At 55.1% G+C, this 19189-nt stretch overlaps 2 protein-coding genes across 2 annotated transcripts in view; one reads left to right on the plus strand and one right to left on the minus strand.

Annotated features, from left to right (window-relative positions):
* Positions 1-465: 465 nt before the first annotated feature.
* Positions 466-10165, minus strand: BESB_004920 (SPX domain-containing protein; the record flags this gene model as incomplete). The annotated part of the gene is made up of 17 exons (XM_029359247.1): positions 466-582; positions 889-954; positions 1471-1533; positions 2299-2407; positions 3029-3163; positions 3510-3614; positions 4063-4132; positions 4581-4618; positions 5220-5327; positions 5792-5917; positions 6252-6395; positions 6747-6827; positions 7233-7384; positions 7798-7920; positions 8168-8377; positions 8902-9574; positions 9963-10165. The coding sequence occupies 17 exons, from the start codon at positions 10163-10165 to the stop codon at positions 466-468; spliced, it is 2523 nt and encodes an 840-aa protein (XP_029222160.1).
* A 4282-nt stretch (positions 10166-14447) lies between these two features.
* The window catches only part of BESB_004930 (uncharacterized protein), a gene marked incomplete at both ends in the record, with an annotated part of 35648 nt that continues 30906 nt past the window's right edge, over positions 14448-19189 (plus strand). Inside the window, 4 exons of the mRNA XM_029359248.1 lie at positions 14448-15399; positions 15943-16866; positions 17475-17682; positions 18027-18707. Coding sequence (XP_029222161.1) covers positions 14448-15399; positions 15943-16866; positions 17475-17682; positions 18027-18707 — 2765 coding nt within the window. The remainder of the gene's footprint in view (positions 15400-15942; positions 16867-17474; positions 17683-18026; positions 18708-19189) is intronic.

Here is a 19189-nt window from a genome sequence, read left to right on the forward strand (position 1 = left end):
TGGCTTTTGCCTTTGGGGCCTGTGCCCAACAACACAGTTGTTCTGAGACACTTGAACCACGAACGTGGATATTTCCCAGTATACACATATGATCGACGGCATACTGGAAATACGCGAATGCTGCCTCATGTTGCCCCCGCCATCTACAAATGATTCAATGTTCCGTTAACATCCCACAGAGATACAGCGAATCAGAGACCCCTTCGCCCAGCCTTGCGCACGCCACACCACGCCTGACAACGTTCCCCACAGACGGCCGCTTCTGAAGAACTCACAGACGCGCTTAAAGCGAATTCACCGCGCCTTATCCATGCAATCCTAGCCGGTGTGGGGTTGCGTTCGTCTCCCCGAGAGACAACGTAAGCCAGAAAATCTCGCAGATTTGAACAAACACTGCCTGCACAATGCGGCCGTCTGCGGCGCCCTCTCGACTCGCTGCGCGTCAGCCAGCTCTGCGCGAGGCGCTCAAGAGAAAAGCACTGAAGAAGGCTTTCTGAGACGCTCCTCTCCCTTTCCTTTCCTTCCGTTTCCGCGCTGGCCTGCGAAGAGGAGCAGTGAGGGATCGTGGTAGAGCGGCGGCACCTGAAACAACCAGGAAAAAACCTCATAGCAGGTTTTCGGCTTACACATGCAGACACTCCCACCTTTCCGGCAGCAGTCGACACGGTCTGGTCGCTCACGTGCGCAGCCTCATCGTTGACAGTAAAATACACTCTCCTGTCTTGGCTTCTCCTTTTAAACTAATGCTTGCATGCCCCGAAACCCTGACGCTCCGGGGGCAGGCCGTGAGGCGCCGCGAGAGCGGGACTTCGAAGTGAGCGCTTCACCGCGTCCTTTTTTCCCAGATCCGCCAGACGCGAAAACACTCTGCGGAGATGCGCGACGTACCCAAAGCATCGCGCGGAACTTGGAGGAATTGCTCAAATGCTCATGCTCGAGTCGCAGGACAGTCCACTGAAAATCCCAGACGCGCACAAAAAACCCGAAAGAATGAACATACAGAAACGTCATAGAGGAACCACAACCGTAACACGCAGGAAGCAGAGTGTAGCAACAGCGCCGCAGAGAGGAGCCCCTCGAGGCAGAGACGCCCAGAGGGCGCAGAAGTGCAGACAGATGATGAGAGGGGACCCAGAGGTGAGATAGGCGCCTAGCAACACGCAGATGAACGCTGGTGCATAGGTACACCTGTCCCACGCAGAAGACAAAAAACGAAAAACAGATTGTAGGGGCGGTGAATCTGAAAGTAGTGAAGGACAAGGCTACAGAGGAAAAGGGCCTCGCATTCAACAACGCGAATCCGAGACAAGAACCGCGGGGGGCACGAGAGAGCTGATACCAAAAGGCCGACTGAAGACAGAGCTGGGACGAGACGCACCAAACGCTGCAGATGTCTATCTACGGCCGAAAACGACACACACGCAAAAAGCCAAGCCTTCAAGATGTGTGTTCGCGCCTCCACGCTCTCACCGCTGCACGCCGACAAATCTCGATGAGCGAAATGAGCAGAATCAGCAGATTTCCTCGGACTGACTGCAGAGCACAGGTAGAGCGACAGATCCACACGCGAGAAGAAGTTGGAAAAACCTCCGACACGAAGAACGCACAGCACTGTGGACGTCCGAAACGAACCTCTTGCGCAACAGGTTCAGAACCACGCGCAGCCTCTACACTTCATCATGCGGGAGATAGCAATCCTTGCAGGTCATGTGAAACATCTCTAGAAAGGAATCAGCTGTAACACTCGCTGGTCAACTCCTCAATTCCAGCATTGCCGCATTGGTTTACACCACCGACTCCTGCTTCCGTGTTTTGCCAAAATTCGATCCTGTCGTCGTTCGTGATTAGTATAGAGGGTAATGCAACATGGCATGCACGAAACCATAGGAAAGCGTAGCGGCGTGTATGCATGCCTCTGAGGCTAGGCGACGTCTGAACTTCTAACTTGTCAGCTGGATCGCTGTCACGTATCAGTTGGAATAAACAAATATATTTGTATATATTTGGTTTTCTTTCTGTCTATATCGGAACTACGCCTGCAGCTATCCACCGAGTTACGTGTCTATACTTACCACGACGTATTCGAACTACTTCAGTCACGCAAAAAACACCCAGAATCTCTACATACACATAGACGTCTCTGCTACGCGCCTCTCTGCCTAGCTTCTCTGCATGTCTATGCATCTTTCTCTCTAAACATACGAATGCGTGTGTGACTCTTTCTCGATGTGTCATCAGAGCAACAAGTGGCAGCCTTAGAAGTCAGCCGGATCCGCGTGTTTCGCGCTGCATGCGTACATCGAAAGTCGAAGGCATCAAGGTCATCGCCCACGTTAACCGCCCGACGAGATTTCCCATGGCGATGCTGCGGTATACCCAGCGCGGATACATCAGACTGCCGCCAGTCCTGAAGAAGAAAGACGCAGCAGGATGGACACGCCCGAGTTGTGACTGCGCTGCGAAGGATACGCCTGCGCGGCAGCGGTGACAACACACGAAGCAGACAACAGCAAACGAGACTGCAACCCGAGGGCGACACACGCGGAGTCCGCTCGCCGCGGCGGGAAACGCGAACCGAACAGAGAGCGGCGGAGACGGCAAACGTACTGCACGAAGTCCTGCGGCACCTCGGTTGGGGAATAAAAGTCTCACTCAGAAGACCTCTATCTATCTAGCTACCTACCTAAATGTATTTGCTTTCGATGACCCCCAAACACATGCGGCAACGGGCGTGAACCCCTTCGCGCATTCTCCTCTGTCATTGCATCTAGTATCGAATGTGCAAGTCTCACTCTCCTCCGCGCAAGCCAGATCAGCGTGGAAGCACATACGGATCCTTCGAAATCGAGACAATACCTGTGTCTGTATGCGTACGCATCCATTTTGCTGCATAGATATGTATGTATGTGTACAAATAGATGTATGTAAGTACATAAATGGATATGCACATACTGCGCTCCGAAAAAGAGGACAGCGACAGGCGGTTGAGGCAGCTAGGGCTTGCCTGCTGCGCGGCGTTTCGCTTTACCTGATGAAGTGGTCAGGATCTGGCATCAAGCCCCAGTCAACTTTCATGTCCCACGCGAACATGTAAATCGTACCGAGGAGATACGAGCACACCCAGATCAGGCACACGCTGTAAGGTGACACGCCCAGAGCTTGCCTAACGAGAAGCACAGGATAAAGAAAACGGGAAACAAAGGAAAAAAGACAGAGAACGCGGCCCTGAATGCGGCAGTTCAGACGCAGCGTATTCCGCAGCTCACGAGGGATATCGCAGACTGGTGTCTCGACTACGACGTCAAAGACAGACGGCGGATGTCCAACCGCCAGGTCATCCGAATCCTTGTATTCAAGAAAAATGGACGGTTGACTGCGAGGCAAAATAGAGGTGAAACATAAGCAGAAGGGACTCCTACGGACAAGAAACACGCCGTATTCCTTGCGTGTGGCTCGCTTGGCGCTGGGCGCTCGAAGCGCCTCACACGTGGACATCTTCGCAGACTAACCATGGAACGGAGTTGCAGAAAATGACGAGGAGACCGGAGACGTATTTCGCAGCGTTCAGCAGATGCATGCGCCTCGCCTTCACGTCATTCTTACTCCCTCGGTATCTGCAGAGGTTGTCCAGGACGAGCAGCACATATGAAGACGAAATCCCACCCTCAGACAAAGAATGGCTCTGGAATATGAGATGATTTTATTCCTTTATAGTATAATTATGTACGCGTATTCATTTGCATGCATCTACAATCATACGCTGATTTTCCGCGAATAGATGTGGCGGCAACTTATGTGCTAGTATTGCCGTATGAAGATCGCGCATGCCTGTTCTGGTCTATAAATATGTATACGTATACATACATATATATATATATATATATAATAGCGGGCTCGTGTCCACTGTATCACTGCATGCGCAAATGCCTCCATGTGTACGAGTCACTGCGCATCGAGAAGAGAGAGCTTCATCGAGGCAAACACATGCACGCAAACAGAAAGCCTTCCAGCTCGTCGCGCAGGAATCAAGCAACGAACAGAAAGACAGGAAACGCAGTGTACCTGATGAGACATTGACAGAAGCGAAGAACGAAGGGAAGACCGCCCATCATAGGCCGAAGCACCGCGTCGCCTGAACACCCGACCAGCAAGGCATAAAAACTCGACAAACGCATATCGCAGCCGATGGATACTTGCACACATCAATCGAGCGCATGCAGACTCGCATTATACACACGGACTCAAATTCACTGGCATGCAGACGGGTATCCACGGTATTCCGGCTTCGCTATCTGCCTTCGCATACATGCCTCTCCGCACGTGAAAATCCCCTGTTCAGGAATGTATGTATGTACGTACGCATGTCTGCACGTATGTGTGTACCGACATATACATATATATATGCATGCGTTTGAATAAAAAATATATATGTGTTCGCAAAAATGTATGAACGCATGAATGTATGTGTCTGGGCTGGCTATGACGTTTCCAGCTGCTGCGAGACTGGCGTCTCGCACGCTGCGATTCCCACCGCTGTCAGACATACACTCTGGACGTCACTCGACGCAGGGGAAACGTACCGGCGCACTGCGGCTTCGTGTCGTAACTCACGCCAGTTCTGCCGCAACGGAGAGACAGACAAGTCAGACAACCCGTGAAGAGAACACTTTGTGACCGAGGAGAGATACAAATACGCAGAGACACCAGAGGAGACTGCGCGAGGGCGTTGACAGAAGCCCGAGGCGAGGCAGGCGGTCAAGAAGACTTCCAGACTCCCTCGCTTGTCAAATGAAACCAAAACTGCGGACACGAAACGACTGAAGGCCGCAGAAGACTGTATGTTCAGTCCCCACTCAAAGCAGACACCATGCCGTATTTCTGTCTCCTCTGCCGAGCGCGCTTCTCTGGGCGAGCTAGGGTACGACGCATACTGCTGAGCACCCGTGTGTGTCTACGTATCTAAATATCTATCTATCAGTCGATCCATCGACCCGTTTATCTGTCTACTCGCTTTTGTTTGTTCCTAGCCATACATCGTTATATTAGTACCTGTAATCACATGTAGTATTAGAGCTGTAAACCTATCAAAGACATGTACTTGTATATATCTCTGTAGGCAGATTTTGTGAAACTGCCCTTGTGCGACCAAGCATGAGTCGCAGTTCATCCACGCCCGTGACGCGTAAATCTTGCCAATACACGGACTTCTTGCTGCTTACGCGTAGTAGCAGAGAATGTAGTGCAAGTCGTTAAGCGGCTTCGAGAAGGACGTGAGGACGTCGCCGACGATGTTTTGAGCGAGCGTGACGTCTGAGACTGCGAACACGCTAAGCGCACAGACCAGAAGACAAGCAATAGGATGTGAGGTGAGAGGAGCGAGTTTCGGGATGCTAGACAAGCTCGTGGCATGCGCAGCCATTCATCGGAATCGACCCGAGCCCCTTAACGGAGAAACGCGCCTGCAGGCTCCCTGAAAATGACGAGGCAAGCTGCGCCTTGCCTGCGCCGGTCCGACAGGCGCGCACAATCCCAGAAACACACTCGTGAATCTTTACACAGATAGTATGCACATGTTTACACACCTAGAGCTTTTTATATTTTCCCATGCAGACGGTTGCGCCCGCACAAACCGAACAACTCGCCGGCGAACGCGGAGCCGGCCTTCACCTCTTCTTGCTTGCTCTGCCGCCCCGGTTAGGGCGCGCGAAACAAGCTCGACTGATGAAGGGAAGGGACTGACAACGCGACTGGAACGCCGCAGCCGCGTCGGAGTTTCGAGGTTGAACCTCACCCTGCGAGCAGTACTTGTTTGAGAGTTCCAAGAATTTGTCTGCGGTACGTCAGGCGAAAGGTCGGATGCGGAAGCACGAGGAGCCCGAGCTGGAGCAGAATGGCGACGAGCGTATACAGCCAGTAGCTGAGAAGGGAAAGCCGGACGCGCAAGCAGAGAGGCGGCGCATCCACAAATAGCCGACTCACTCAGAGGAAACCTCGAAAGAGGCATCAGAGAGAATCAAATCACCTACGACGAGCAGCACAGGTTACCACGTCGCATGCTCAACGCAGGAGCACACCCCACGGTCACAGGACTCAGCCGAGATCAAGGGGACGACCCACCGCACACGAGCGAAGTCTCCCAAGCCGCGCCTGTTTGAAAGGACGAGTTGGCGAGCGACAGACATCGACACTCGATACAACAGAGAGGCCAAGAAAGCAACATACTCCTCCAGAAGGGAGATGCAGCTCCTCACAAGTTGTGGTTGCCGAGAACCGCGAACTTATAGTCGAGCAGAAAGGCCGTGAAGGTGAGGAGAAAGAGGAACTGCTGAAGCGCCGCGATCCCAAAGAGCGTCGTCGAGTCCACTTGACACTTTGGGTTGATATCAAGCAGAAACCTGAAGAAAACAGGATGCAAGCGACTAGCAAAACGTCGCGCGATGAAAACAGCACCCCGCGGCGGGCACGACCCTCAACAGAGCCACAGACCGAGCGACTAGGACGACTTCCATGCTGCAAATGCGCCTTTCAAAAAAAGAGAAAAAGCCTCGGTCTGGAATGTCGGACTTCAGCCGTCTCTCAGGCACACCGTCAAAGTCTGCTGCGCTACCGCGTTCGCGCCTCGCCCTCCTCTCACAGCGTCACGTTCACGCGAGGAGAGTTCAAATCTGATTCTGCTATACAGATTCGCGTTGCTATATGAATGCGTTTCGACGCCTCAAACTCGCTTTATTACGCAGCTGACGAACTTGTAGTTCACGCCAAAGTGCTCCATCGTGGCGATCGCAGCGGCGCTCGCCATCGTGCCAAATGCGCAGAGAAAAACAAATCTGAAAACAGGAGAAAATCGACACGGACACAGAAACTTACAGCATGACTCCACGAAGCCCTCCTACCTGGCTGTCGCAATGCGCATACAAAAGTGTTGTACACTTACTGCTCATATATATATATATATATATATATATATATATATATATATATATATATATATATATATATATATATATATAGGCATTTCAGACAGGAAAGACGAAAGAATGCCGAATGCATGCAGTACATGGCCGAGTCACCTGCGTCGATTCGTGCATGCAGAACGAAGCACGTGTCCTCAGGCATCGCCACATAGCTTACAGGCGTACACAAATATATAAATTAGACAGGTGTGTCTATGCACTTGAACATATGTGTGCCCTGTTGCAGCCCTGCATGCGCACACAGAGGCGACAGTCTACCTGTAGATGGGGAGGTAAGCCAGAAGCGTTTGGTGTTTGAAACGCGGATTGGAGGAGGGCGCCAGGGAGAGAACGAGGATGTTAAGGAACAGGATAACCATGCAGCCCATCGAGAAGTAGAGCAGCTTGTCTCTGAAGCCGAAGATGCCTCCCTACGAGTCCGCGCGACCGCCAAATTACAGAAACTGAATAATGGGGCCGGCAACACTGGAGTGGCGGAGCGAGGCTCCAACGCGATGGCGACGAGGCGATGCGCCACGCAGACGGCGAGCCGGCGGAGACAGAAGCGGAAAAGGAGCAAAGCAGGAGGGACGTACGAAAGCATATTCATGCGAGGCATCACACAGACGAGAAAGAAAAGACAGGAGAGAAAAAGAGACAAAACCCGGACGTCAAACGAGCACGACGAATGCGGAAGGAGGAGCTCAAGCGCGGCGGCTGGCGAGCCTTATCTCCGCAAAGCACGGCACCAAGCGCGAGCGAAAGCACCAGAAGATGAGAGCAATCTATCGTGAAAGCAGCACATGAAGCACTCCCAAGGTCTGAATGAGTGTCCTCGACTCACGCGGCGTGCGAGCATGTCCTTCTGAACAGACATTTGGAGTTGATGAAACGTGAGCGCTTCTCGCGTCTCCTCTTTGTCGCCAGCCGCGCGACTCAGGCGCCGGTACAAGTCGAGGATCTTGCTCTGCAATCGCAAACGAACACCCAGCGCGCCAACGAGGGAATCGCCGAGACTTTGAGGAGAGAGGTCGGAATCCACACGGCGCGAATGTTGTGCTGACCGGCGCACAAGCTAGGACGAGGGAGGCGCGCCTGCTGTCGCGACGAAGAAAGCGAGATTCATGCAAAAGAAGAAGAAACGGCACGAAAAACGGCACCAGACTGGGCGGGTTGCCACGCGAGAACGAGACAGACGGCTGGCGAGCACGGACCTTGATTCTCGGCGGCACGACGAGGGAGTTGAGTCGTTTCTGGTAGGTCTCGAAGGCAGCTTGCATCAGTCGCGTTTTCAGCTTCTTGTCGCGTTTCTTCAAAATCTTGTAGACGCAGACTGTGTTTAGCTTCGCAAAGCCCTCCAGCTTCTCCAGCGTGTCCAAAATCGACAGGACCATGCGCTCGAGTCGCCGCAGATACGCTGTGCGCTGCGCATGCCGGAAGCGGATGCAGACGACGCCCTTCCATGCAGCGGTCACACACTTCCATACCGCAGGCCCAGGACGCGTCCGCATTCTTTTAAAAACGATAAACCACGCGTCGTGGCGGGCTTTAATCGCGCACACACCTAGGCCCCACCAAGTTGCGAGCGTGAGGCCACACGCACAGATATATATATATATAAGCATAAATACCCTAAACGCTGCAACACATATATGTGTAAATGTATGCGTGCATGTGTGTATGCATGTATGTATATGTATGTATATATATATATGTATATATATATATATATGTACAGAGGAAGGAAGGGCGACTTGCACAGAGGCAGGGGAGTGCCGACGCATGCAACTGAAAAAAGTCAGGCAGTCACGATGGCAAACGGCAGCGGAAGGCGGAAAGGAAAGGCAAGCGAGTCACACGAAACGCCGAAAGGAGACAGTCCACCGGGCGGAAGCGCGAGGACGTGGAGGTAGCGAGCCAGGTCATGCAGCAAAAGAAGAGTTCTTACAGCTTCTTTTTCGGCGACTTCGTCTTGCGCAGCTTGCGTCCCCGGCAGCACGCGTGCGAGTCTCGCCTCGGCTTCGGTTGCTACGACCGCTTCGGGACTTCCGCCCTCTTCGCCTTCTTCCTCCGGCGTGATCCAGCGATCCTCAGCCTCGTCGGCTCGCCCGTCGCCGCCGCTACCGCCTTCGTGTGCAGAGTCCTGGACCCCATCCCCACAGGGCTCTCGCGGGTCGCGGCCGCCTTTCGCGTCTGCGGTTTCGTCTGTTGCTGCGCCGGAGGCACCTCCCCCTCTGAGCGCCGTTCCGCGTTTTTTGGTTGTTTCCACCTGCAGCAGCTCCTCCTCAATCGCCATCAGCCGGTCGACGAGGAAGATAATCTCTTCGTTGAAGTGCGACTCCACTTTCGCGACTTCGCTCTCGAGCAGCGCATCGAAGGCGCGGAGACCAGTCTGCCGCGCGCTCTCGATTGGGCCTCGGGCGCGTGTGTCTTCCGCGGCGGCCTCCAAACCGTCCGCCCTGTGAGCCGCCTCAGAACGCCCCTCCCGGAGCAGCGGCTGAGACGCGGAGCCGAGCGCGGGTCCTCTGCCCTGCTCTCCAGAAAGCGCGGGAGGACCAGGCGACGCAGCCGAGGGCGCGTCAGAGGACAGGGGCGGAACAGTGGGGGGGTCGCCAGGCTGCCTGCGGAGCGACAACGGACAGGCACGCCAATGAAGTGAGACCTCACACACGAAAGACGCAGATCGCAACCGAGACTCCACACAAGGGCAAAGCACGAAGGGGGAGGGGAAAACTTGTTGTGACTCGTTGCGACTTGTGAAGCTCTGCCCACCTCCACGGAAGGCTTCACTCAGGGTGCGTTCACGAAGGCGCAGACGCAGAACAGAGAACACGGCTCTAGAAGACAGCTTTGCGCCCTCCTTAATATGATGTCGGGCGGTTGTGCAGCCTCTCCGTATGCATCTTTGGTGGAGCAGTTTTCGTCGCGGCTCCGTGCTGCGCGTGAGGTCCGCGGGCCTCGAACCCCCGGGACTCCCGGATTTGCTCTGGGGCACCAAAGCGGCCTCACGTCGGTTGTCTCAGTTTGCTCTCTCGGTCTGGCACCTCCCGCAGCTTTCGGCGCCGCTTCGCCCGCTCGCGCTCCTCCACGGCACCTGCTGCCTCGACGTCGGTTTGACACTGTTTGATCAATTTCTTCAGAGCTCCGTAGTTGATGTACGAGGCGCGCCACTCCGGCACGGCGTACGCGACGAGCTTTGCGCCGAACTTCATCTTGGAAAAAGAAATTCAGAGACGAAAGTAGAAGCGCAAGCGGAATAAAGCAGTTGAAGACGACGACGGGACAGGCAGAAGAGGGGGTCGACGCGGAGACAAAGTCCGGTGGAGACGCCAGAGACCAGAGTGAGGCGGAACCCCAAGACACACAAGAAGCGACAGAGATAGGGAACAGCCGCCAAGTTGCCGATAGAGAAAAGAGAGAAAGACAAGACGGAGACGAAAGAAGACAAGCGGTGTGCGAGAAGAGACGAGAGAGACCCACCCTCAAGAGACGACCAAGCGGCGACAGTTTTCGCTGGAAACCCCCATCGTTGGCAGCACGGAGAGGATAGGCTGCCACTCTCTGCCGAAGCCAGTCGCCACACCTTCGAAAACGAGTGCAAATGATGAATAAATGGGACGAGGCGAGTCTCGTCGCAGGAGAGGAACCGCGGAGGTTGCAGCGAGACGCTGAGCGGCGAATGACAGAAATTGGAGCCGCAGAACTGCTGAAATCCCCGAATCCGCCGAGACGGATGACGTCTCCGAGCTCCAGCACTCTGCAGTCGATTCCTTCGAGGCGTCAAGTGCTTCTTTTGGCAGCACTCACGTGCGCCGTGCTGGCTCCTCTCTCTGCCGTGTGTCGGAGCGATGAGACTCCGGACAAGGAGCTGAGATCACGAAGCAGCAAATTCGCTTTTCTCTAGTTCTCGCTGTGTGCTGTTTATACGAAAAATAACGGTGGAAAAAACGCGAAAGATTAAAGTTGGAAACGGAGAACCTGAGAACGGGAAGAGCCGAACAGCGGGACCGAAAAGCGATTGTGTGACACAGATAGTGAAGAAGTACGAAACCTCGGCAGAGCCGCGCTAAATGAGACTCGAAGTCGCCTGAGAGAAGTCACTTCAAGGAAAGAAAAATAGGTGCGCCACCAGCGACAGCAAACGAGTGTAAGGCTATTCCGAAAAAAGGAACAAAACTGTGTGTAAGGCTCTTCGGAAAGAAGGAACAAAACTAGGCCTTTGAGCATTCCCTTGCGTCGAGCAGCCTCTGCAGTCTCCGCTGAGGCGGAGACAAGAGACAGCGAACGGTTTTCGTTTCGCCTGGTCTCCTGAAGAGCGAGAAAGAATTTATGCACTCCAACGCGTCATATCGATTTCGAGAGAGTTCCGAAAAACAGAATTCCTCTCATTCGTGAATCAATTATTGGCTTTCGCGTATCCGGGTCTCCGTAGCTAGAGAAGGGTTGACCTGCTGTCCTGCGCATGCGCGTATGCAGCAGGAAAAGCAGCCCGGGTGTGCGCCATGCAAGATATAGATAGCATTGCTGCCCATTCTGCATTTCCTTCGCTCGGAGGCGTGCCATTTCTCAAACCTGTTCAAACGGGGGTCGATTTCTCTCTCCAGCTTTTCTACCTTTTCACAGAATGTCTTTTCCGCGTGTGTGTGCGTACCGGCTCTCACTTTTGAACATATAAACAGATGCATCTGGGAGCGAACGCCTCACGAAAACTATATTGCTCCTTGCGATTCCAGGGTAGCGCGCGTTTCTGCATTGGCTGTATCCTCACTCACGTAGAGCTTTCCCTTGCGTCCCTAGACTGGCGCACCGGGCGCACTTCGTCCAGTCGCATCTACTCCGCAAGATTCCAATTCCGATCTGTCGCGCTGCTGGAGGGGAGCGTTCTGAGGTTTCCGTTATTCGAATGGATCTGCCTACACAAGAGTGCGGAGGAGCCAGGACACACGTTTCTCTTTGCAGGAATCGCGAAGCCGCGCATGCGTGGCGCAGCGGCTGTAGACAATTCCGAGGGGGGATGTATGTTGTGTTTCGTCTGCCAATGGAGGAAGGTAAAGCCTCGTCACCTAGGGCAGTTATCCAAACCCGTCCGTCGCTCTCAGAGGAACAGTTCAACTCAATCATTCGGTCGTCTGGTAGCAGAGGAGATCACCGCTGCCGCGTTGACTCTCGAGCTAACGCGATTCGACGAGTCCCGTGAGCCACTCGCTGAGCATAAAGCTCTTTGCAGTAGAAATAGAGGAGATTTTTGCTGCGCGCCGTGAGACCGGCAGCGGAACAACACAGCAGCTGTGATGTCTCGGTAGGCAAAGTGCGTCCCCTCCCCTTCGGTAGGCGTTTGCGGCCCCTGCGCAAACGGGATGCCGATGTAGTGACGACGTGTATGGTGTTGCATATCGACTGCCATACACTGATTCTTATAAACGGCAGCACAGCGCCCTGGCATAGCTTGGCGCTGGCACTGCGGCCAGCAGAGGAGAATGCCAATCGGGCTCGATGCTCGAAGGCGGTCAGGCTGTAGTCATACTGGCCTGTGCCTCATAAACCTGGGGTGTCCCCATGCAGCGTATGCAATATGGGGACCTTTCGGCGGGCTCGCCGCATAGCGGTCGTGGTGGAAGTTGCCAGTGACGAATGCAAATTACGTCCGGTGCTTTCAGGTAGGAGGTGTTCGTCTCTAGAAGCCGGCAGTTCTACAGTTTGGCTGGATACAGCGCTTGCCACAATGCACTGCGAGGCGTGTCACAGAGGGCGCAACCACGGGGGGGCAGCAGACGGTGTGGGCAGTGTCAGCTACGACGGAATTCGCTAACATATCTTGCTCTTGACATTCTCGTCCAACGAAAGAGTGACATAGAGTGCGCAATGAAAATCCTGGGGCGTTGTTCATGCAACGCGCGTTGTATTCGCTGACGCAGAGCCGATAGTCTGCCAAGCATCTGACGCAGCTTGTCTGCTGTAGTCCCAGGACACTGCGGAGTGGTGAGTTAACACCTCCCGCACGACACAAACTTACCGTCTACTCCGCAGCCTCAGCCGGCTGTATTTGACGCGTAGTTGAATGCGTAGGTGGCTGCGCTTCTGTGCCCACAAACGCTAAGAGACCTTCAACAGCCTGCATACACACGCGTGCCCGCATGCACACTTTGATGAAATATCGTCCCCACAGAGGGCGTCACGGAGGTAAAACGTTCTCTCTTGTAGTCGCAGCTTGTCTGGGCTGGTCGCCGTTCGTGTGACCAAACGCTAAGACGCTGCGCGATAAGGCTCCGCGCATGTCTTTACCTCCATGGAAAGGTACTCTGGTACAGCGGCACATGCGAGACAATTCGTTCATGCCCTGCCCTGAAGCTACTTTGATTCATCGTCGCTCATGGGCGCCGTGATGCAAGCACCGGGACTCTACAGAAAGACCGTCTCCTGCGGTATCTCCTTTTGCCTCTACAAATCTACATATACTTGAGTGTATAGAATCACCTCCGAGCCCAGCACGAACGATGTGCATCCGATCTTTCAAATTTGCACTGTGGGGTCTTCTGTTGGAGGCTCTTTCCTTCGCTCCTGCTCATGTCTTCAATCGCTTGTCGCGTAGATCTCTGTCGCCCAGCTAGCTGCCTCGCACCGAGACGCCGCATCCGCGACTTTCTCACGCGCTCAATCCGCGTTTCACGCGAGATGAGAAACACCCGAATGGGTCGTCCGCTGTAATCGCAAGAGTTTCTTCCCTATCAGCACACCATCTTCATAGGGTTTTTCGTCAAGATCGACCAAATTGATAGAAGCAAAGACAGCTCTCGATTCTGGCGGAGTTTTCCCATTTTCCAAATAAGGGCCGCCCTGCTTGTCACAGGCGGCTTTGCGCGCAGATGTCTCTGCGAAAGCGTCGTTCGTGTCTCCGTTCGCCTTCCAGGCTGCCACACATGCTTGATCCTTTTTGAATTGCCGTCTCCTTTCAGAGACGCTCTCTCTTTCACACGCAGAGAGCGAAACTCGGCTCTTTCGAATCTGCTGCGGACGCCAACGCGGCAGCATGAGCGTGTCGATCTACGAACCGCCGCCCGCATGAAGTGTCTGTGTTCTTCTCGCGTACACTTTCAAGTCATGTTTTTTTATTTAGCCATCGTTTTTTGTGTGAGCTGATCTGCTGAGACCCTCGTTTCCTGCTATTCTTTTTCGATCTGTATCAATCGTTTTTGTTGTTTTGTCCACTCTGACTCACGGGAGGTCGCGTACGATGCGTTTGCCCTCGCCCTCCTCAGTCCTCGTCCGCCGCCTCAAGCCTCCTTCGAAAGTTGCGCAGACTTCGGCATCCTATCTTCTCTATTAGTTCCGCGATCCCCTAGCTTCTTCTCTCCTACTCCGCGCAGGATGGCTGTGCCCTCCCTCCCACACCGCTACCCAGTTTTCTGGGGGTGACTCATTGTCTTCTTCTCGTGGGACTGGATGTGAGGGCACGGCCTCGGTCTGCCCACGCTCGGTGGCCTTCTCGCACTGACCATGGAGTCGCGACTCTCTGCGCGCCTCTCCGCGTTGGTCGCAGCCTCGAGCGCGACCGAACAGCGGCGCCATCTGCAGGAGTTCGTGGAGTTCTTTGCGTTTGACTCGTCTTTTTCTTCTCTCGACCGAGACTGCCCGGGTCTCTGGGGCCGTCTCGCGCTTTCTCTCCTCTCCGCGGCGCGCCAGCAGCTCGCGCGGGCCTTTCCTCCTTCTCCGTCGGCGGCGAGAGGCCGAAAGAAACCGGTGGCGCTGGTCCCCAATGACGCAGTGGCGATTCAGAAGCTGTTCCACGCCGTGGAGACCCGCGCGGCCTCGTCTCCTGCCTCACCCTCATCGTCGCCAGAGGCCGCTTTCCCGCGGGGCTCTGCGGACAGAGAAGCGGCGCATCTGCGGAGCGCTCACAGCCGCCTGGGCTCTGAGCAGAGCGGCCTCGAGGGCGGCAGACTGGACGCGCAGGAGGAGGAGGACGACTTCTTCTCTTCGCCTTCTCGCTCGTCTGCGGTCGTGCCTGTCGCCACCGACGAGACGCGCGATGGGGGCAGGCCGAGCACGTGCGGCGACAGGCTCTCACGAGTCGCTTCAGATGTCGTTAAGAACCTTTTGTCGCTGCTTCTCGAATGCGCGAAGAAACGCAGGGAGGCGAGCCAACACGGGCGGGACGTCGCGCGCACGCTCTCGCTTCGTCTGCGCCTCCTGCAGCGCGCATGTTCAGACCGCAGTCGGCGCGGAAAAAGAGAGAGGCCGTGGAGAGAGGCGGACAGTGAAGACGACAGTGACGATCGCAGCCACGCAGCTCCGCAGCTGTGGAGGGCGCGCGACCCGAGCGACGATGGAGTTGCAGAGGAGTGGAGGGAGGCCGACGAGAAATGGGAGGGCTGTTTCCTGTCGATCTTGCAGCAACTTTTGAGAAACGAAAACTACCTCAAAGAGCTCCCTTTCCCACTGGTCAAAGGTAACGCCGATAGCGGAGTCTCTCAGATAAATTGGCCCTGTACCTGTAATTCAAGCTGGGTGTTTGCCCGATACATACATGCATACGCGAGTGCCTCCGCTATACATGGCTTCGGTGCTGTATTTGTTCACGCATGCGGTTCGGGTGGCTATACCTGCATCAACCCTTTTTTACCATATATACACATATATATACATATATATTCCTGTTTTTACAGGGCGTAAGGACACTTATGGGAAGGAATGAGCTTCGCTATGGAGTACTCTGCTTGGATTTCCATTACATTTTTTATGAATGTGGCTGGAACTGAAATTGATAATGGCGGCCCTGTTCCAGCTCAACACCACTCGCCGATAAGCTCAAACCGTCCACATTAACTGCATGCAGCCACCACGCGCATGCGTCTATGGCCAGGCGTACACATATAATATATATATATATATATATATTTCTGATGTCTGACGGCTTGAGATTTGTATGGTGGCTTCGGCTCGTCTCTGTCGATAATGCCTTTCTTTTTGAGTTGTTGTGCCGTGTGTTCAGGCCTGCTTGCGCGTCTCCTCTCGCTCTCGTTTTCTTCGCCACACAAGTGCCTCAGCATCGCGCTCTCACTCTTGTCCTCGCCGTCGATTTCGGTCGCTGTCGGATCTCTTGGGCGCACGTCTCTGGTTTCGCTTTTGCGTCTGCTTGAAGGTCTGCTCCATCCCGCGCTTCTTCTTCCCGGTTCGTCCGCGTCCTCGGAGTTTGCCTTGCCGCCTTTCACTGCAGAGGACGCACGCGTGGCCTCTGCAGCGCTCGCCTGTCTTCTGCAGCTGATCTTGCAGCTGCCCTTTCTGTTCCGCGAGCAGTTGTTTCTCCTCAGTACTCGCGCGCAACGATCTGGCACGTTTCCGCCTTCTTCCTCATCGTGGCGCTCCAATGACGCACCCGTGTCCGAGGGTCAGGACCGCCGCTGCGAGCAGGAGGCCTGCGTGCGTCGCATCGGACCAGGGGAAAGTATGCACTTCTCGAGTGTCAAGCGAGAACGAACCGGCGTCGGTGTCGACTCCGCGGCTCCCTCCCAGGCAGCCAGAAACGTCTCCTTCATTCGGCTGGGGTCAGCTGAAACCATCTCTCGGGCGTCTGCCAGAACGGCTGCATACGCGAAGGGCGAAGTAGGGGCTAATGCCGGCGTGACCGCAGAGCGCGATGGCGAGAAGGCGCTGACAGGCGCTACGAATACCACTCGAGGGGGTGCGCGCCGGGATTCAGAATCAGACGAGTGGGGGGACGACGAGACAGCACACGGCGACGAGCCGGAGGAGCCACTGGTCATGCGAGTGCTTCTAGCGCTCCTTCAGGACGACGTTTGGAGCGCGCTCGACGAGACAGCGAAGTGGAATGCCGTTTCCTTGGCAAGGTGGACGTTGCTTCTTGCGAGAGGCTCTGCCGCGCGGACTGTCCTCCCTTCGCTCGTCGGTCGATCAGGTATGACGCAACGCGTGCGATTGTGCGGCGAGTTGCGGATCGTCGCCTTTGGATGAAAGCATTCTCGCCTCTGAACCACCCCCGCGCCGCATTGACAGTCACTTGTCAGCGTCTGTGCAGCCCGTCTGGGCGTTTTTGTGGGCGGGCGTAGGTACATTTTCACGTTCAGGTACCATCTGTTTGCATAAAGCCTGTGTCCGATGCGGGTAGTACGCGGGCGTCTGCATAACGCCACCTCGTCGCTCGGCTGTCAACGTACGCAGATGTAAGTTTGCGCTTGACTGTGCTGGCACTGCAGTCTCCTTACACATACTTATCTATATAGATGGATAGATAGATAGATACATATACGTACTTACCTACGAGAACATGGATGTAATCGTGCACGTATTTCTGGTCGCTTGCATCACGGTCTCTGCGGGAGTGTCATAAAGCCTCTGGATGTGGGTGTCGCCTAGCTGCCTTCCGGTCTCGCCGCGTCTTTGCCGCGTGTGTCATGCGTCTACGCGTCGCCTCTGTCGCCGCTATTTCGCTTCTCTCCTGGCTTCACATTTGCACTGCCCGACGCCTGCACACTGTTTATCTCTGGTGTTTTTGCTTCTCTCAAGGCTGCATGCGCCGCTTGTTTGCGGCTCTGCTCCGCTTGCTGCCGCCCTACTTTTGTGCACTGCGCGCGCTCACCGCCGATGACGCGCACGGGTTCGACTCCGCGGCGCAGCCAATCTCAGTGGAGGAAATTTGCCACACCGCTGCGGGCTTCGATCTCCTACGAACTGTCGAGACCTTCCCAGGAAGCGACGAGGAGTTGACAGTTCCGTAAGTGATGAAGGGATGATGCGGCTGGCAGGCGAAGAGGGGGACGGGCCTATCCGCCAGCTGCTGGCAGCCCTTGTTGTCAGAAGCCTTGTATTTGAGAGCCCTGACTACTGAACTGACACGTGTCCATTGGGCATCCGCATGCCTAGGAAGTGGATGTTTATGGGAGGTTCTGGCTTGTTTGTAGGATTCAGTTCCCTTCACGCATGCATGTATTCGTTGACCAGCTTAGGCACGATGAACACACAGGTGAATCTATGCACAGCTGTACGGATACTAGACGACAAGCTTTTCGTTTACGCACCCTCATTAGCATCCTATCGCGTCACTGTTCGTCACCGCAGGCGACAGGGAGCCAAGGGTAGTTTGTGGTTGATGCGCGTCGTTGTCCTTGACGTCCTTCGGCAAACCATCTGGGAAGCTGCGCATCATCACGCGGCGCTTCTCGGCTACCGGCTGCCGGAAGCCTGCGCAGCCTCGCGGTTCACTGCCCCTGAGTCTGTGGAGCCAGCCTATTCGCGGACGCCTTCACTGCTTCTTCTTGCCACTTCCGATGGAGGATTCCCTGACGAGCGCGAGGCAACCGTCCAGCGTGGAACTGAGGGTGGAGGGATGCAGGACACAGACACAGCCTGCGAGACAAAGTGGCGGATCAAACGCGAAAGAGAGGAACCCGACGACGTGTGTGCTATCAGCCAATACGGTGACAAGAAAAAACGCTCTGGAGAACACATGTCCCTTGACAGCTCCGTCGCGTCCGCACACGACATCTGTGCGGCAGACATTCATAACGAGAGAAGAGAGGCCGGGCAGCTGGACGGGGGACGGGGCGACGCGCCATCAAGAGACAGCAGGACGTACCTGAACAACGACCATGCCTTCGTAAAGCAGGACAAAAGCGAAGGGCGAGCGGAAGCCCCAGCGAAAGCGTGGTTGAGCCGCGCACAAGTGGCGAAGCGCGCCGGTGTTGCCTACATTCTGGCAAAGCTGAGAGCCTCGAAGGGCGGCATCCAGCGGCAAATGTGGTAAGTGGAAGAAGATAACAGACCATTCTCGCATACGGGGATCGCTGGAACGCCGCAGAGACCGCCTGCACTGTCAGCGCTGGTACACTTTACCTACGCCCGGCTGGAGGCGAATATCACCATGACAACTGAGGCGACGAGGCAGCGATAGGGATTGGCGCGGTAGCCTATTCACGTATTGAATAACGTATCCTAATGCGGTTCCGCCATCCTTCGCGACTCGCGTGATGTGCTGCATTCGTGCTATAATGCGCGCATCTGTGAGCCTGCCGTTTCCCCGGCAGGCGTCTCGCAACTGCGTCTGTGCTATACCTGCGATCACGCTCCAAAATAAAGCGGCGTTGCTGGGAGGTATAACACCGGGCGCGCCAATGTGTGGCTGAGCGGGATGCGTCTGTCACCACTAACGCGGGCGAGGCCTCTACTCAGGGGAGCACAGTAATGCTGCCCGAGATATCACTATTGCGGTTATATGTAGCTTG

Source organism: Besnoitia besnoiti, chromosome I (genome assembly GCF_002563875.1).
Source record: "Besnoitia besnoiti strain Bb-Ger1 chromosome I, whole genome shotgun sequence".
In the NCBI taxonomy this organism is placed as follows: Eukaryota; Apicomplexa; class Conoidasida; order Eucoccidiorida; family Sarcocystidae; genus Besnoitia; species Besnoitia besnoiti.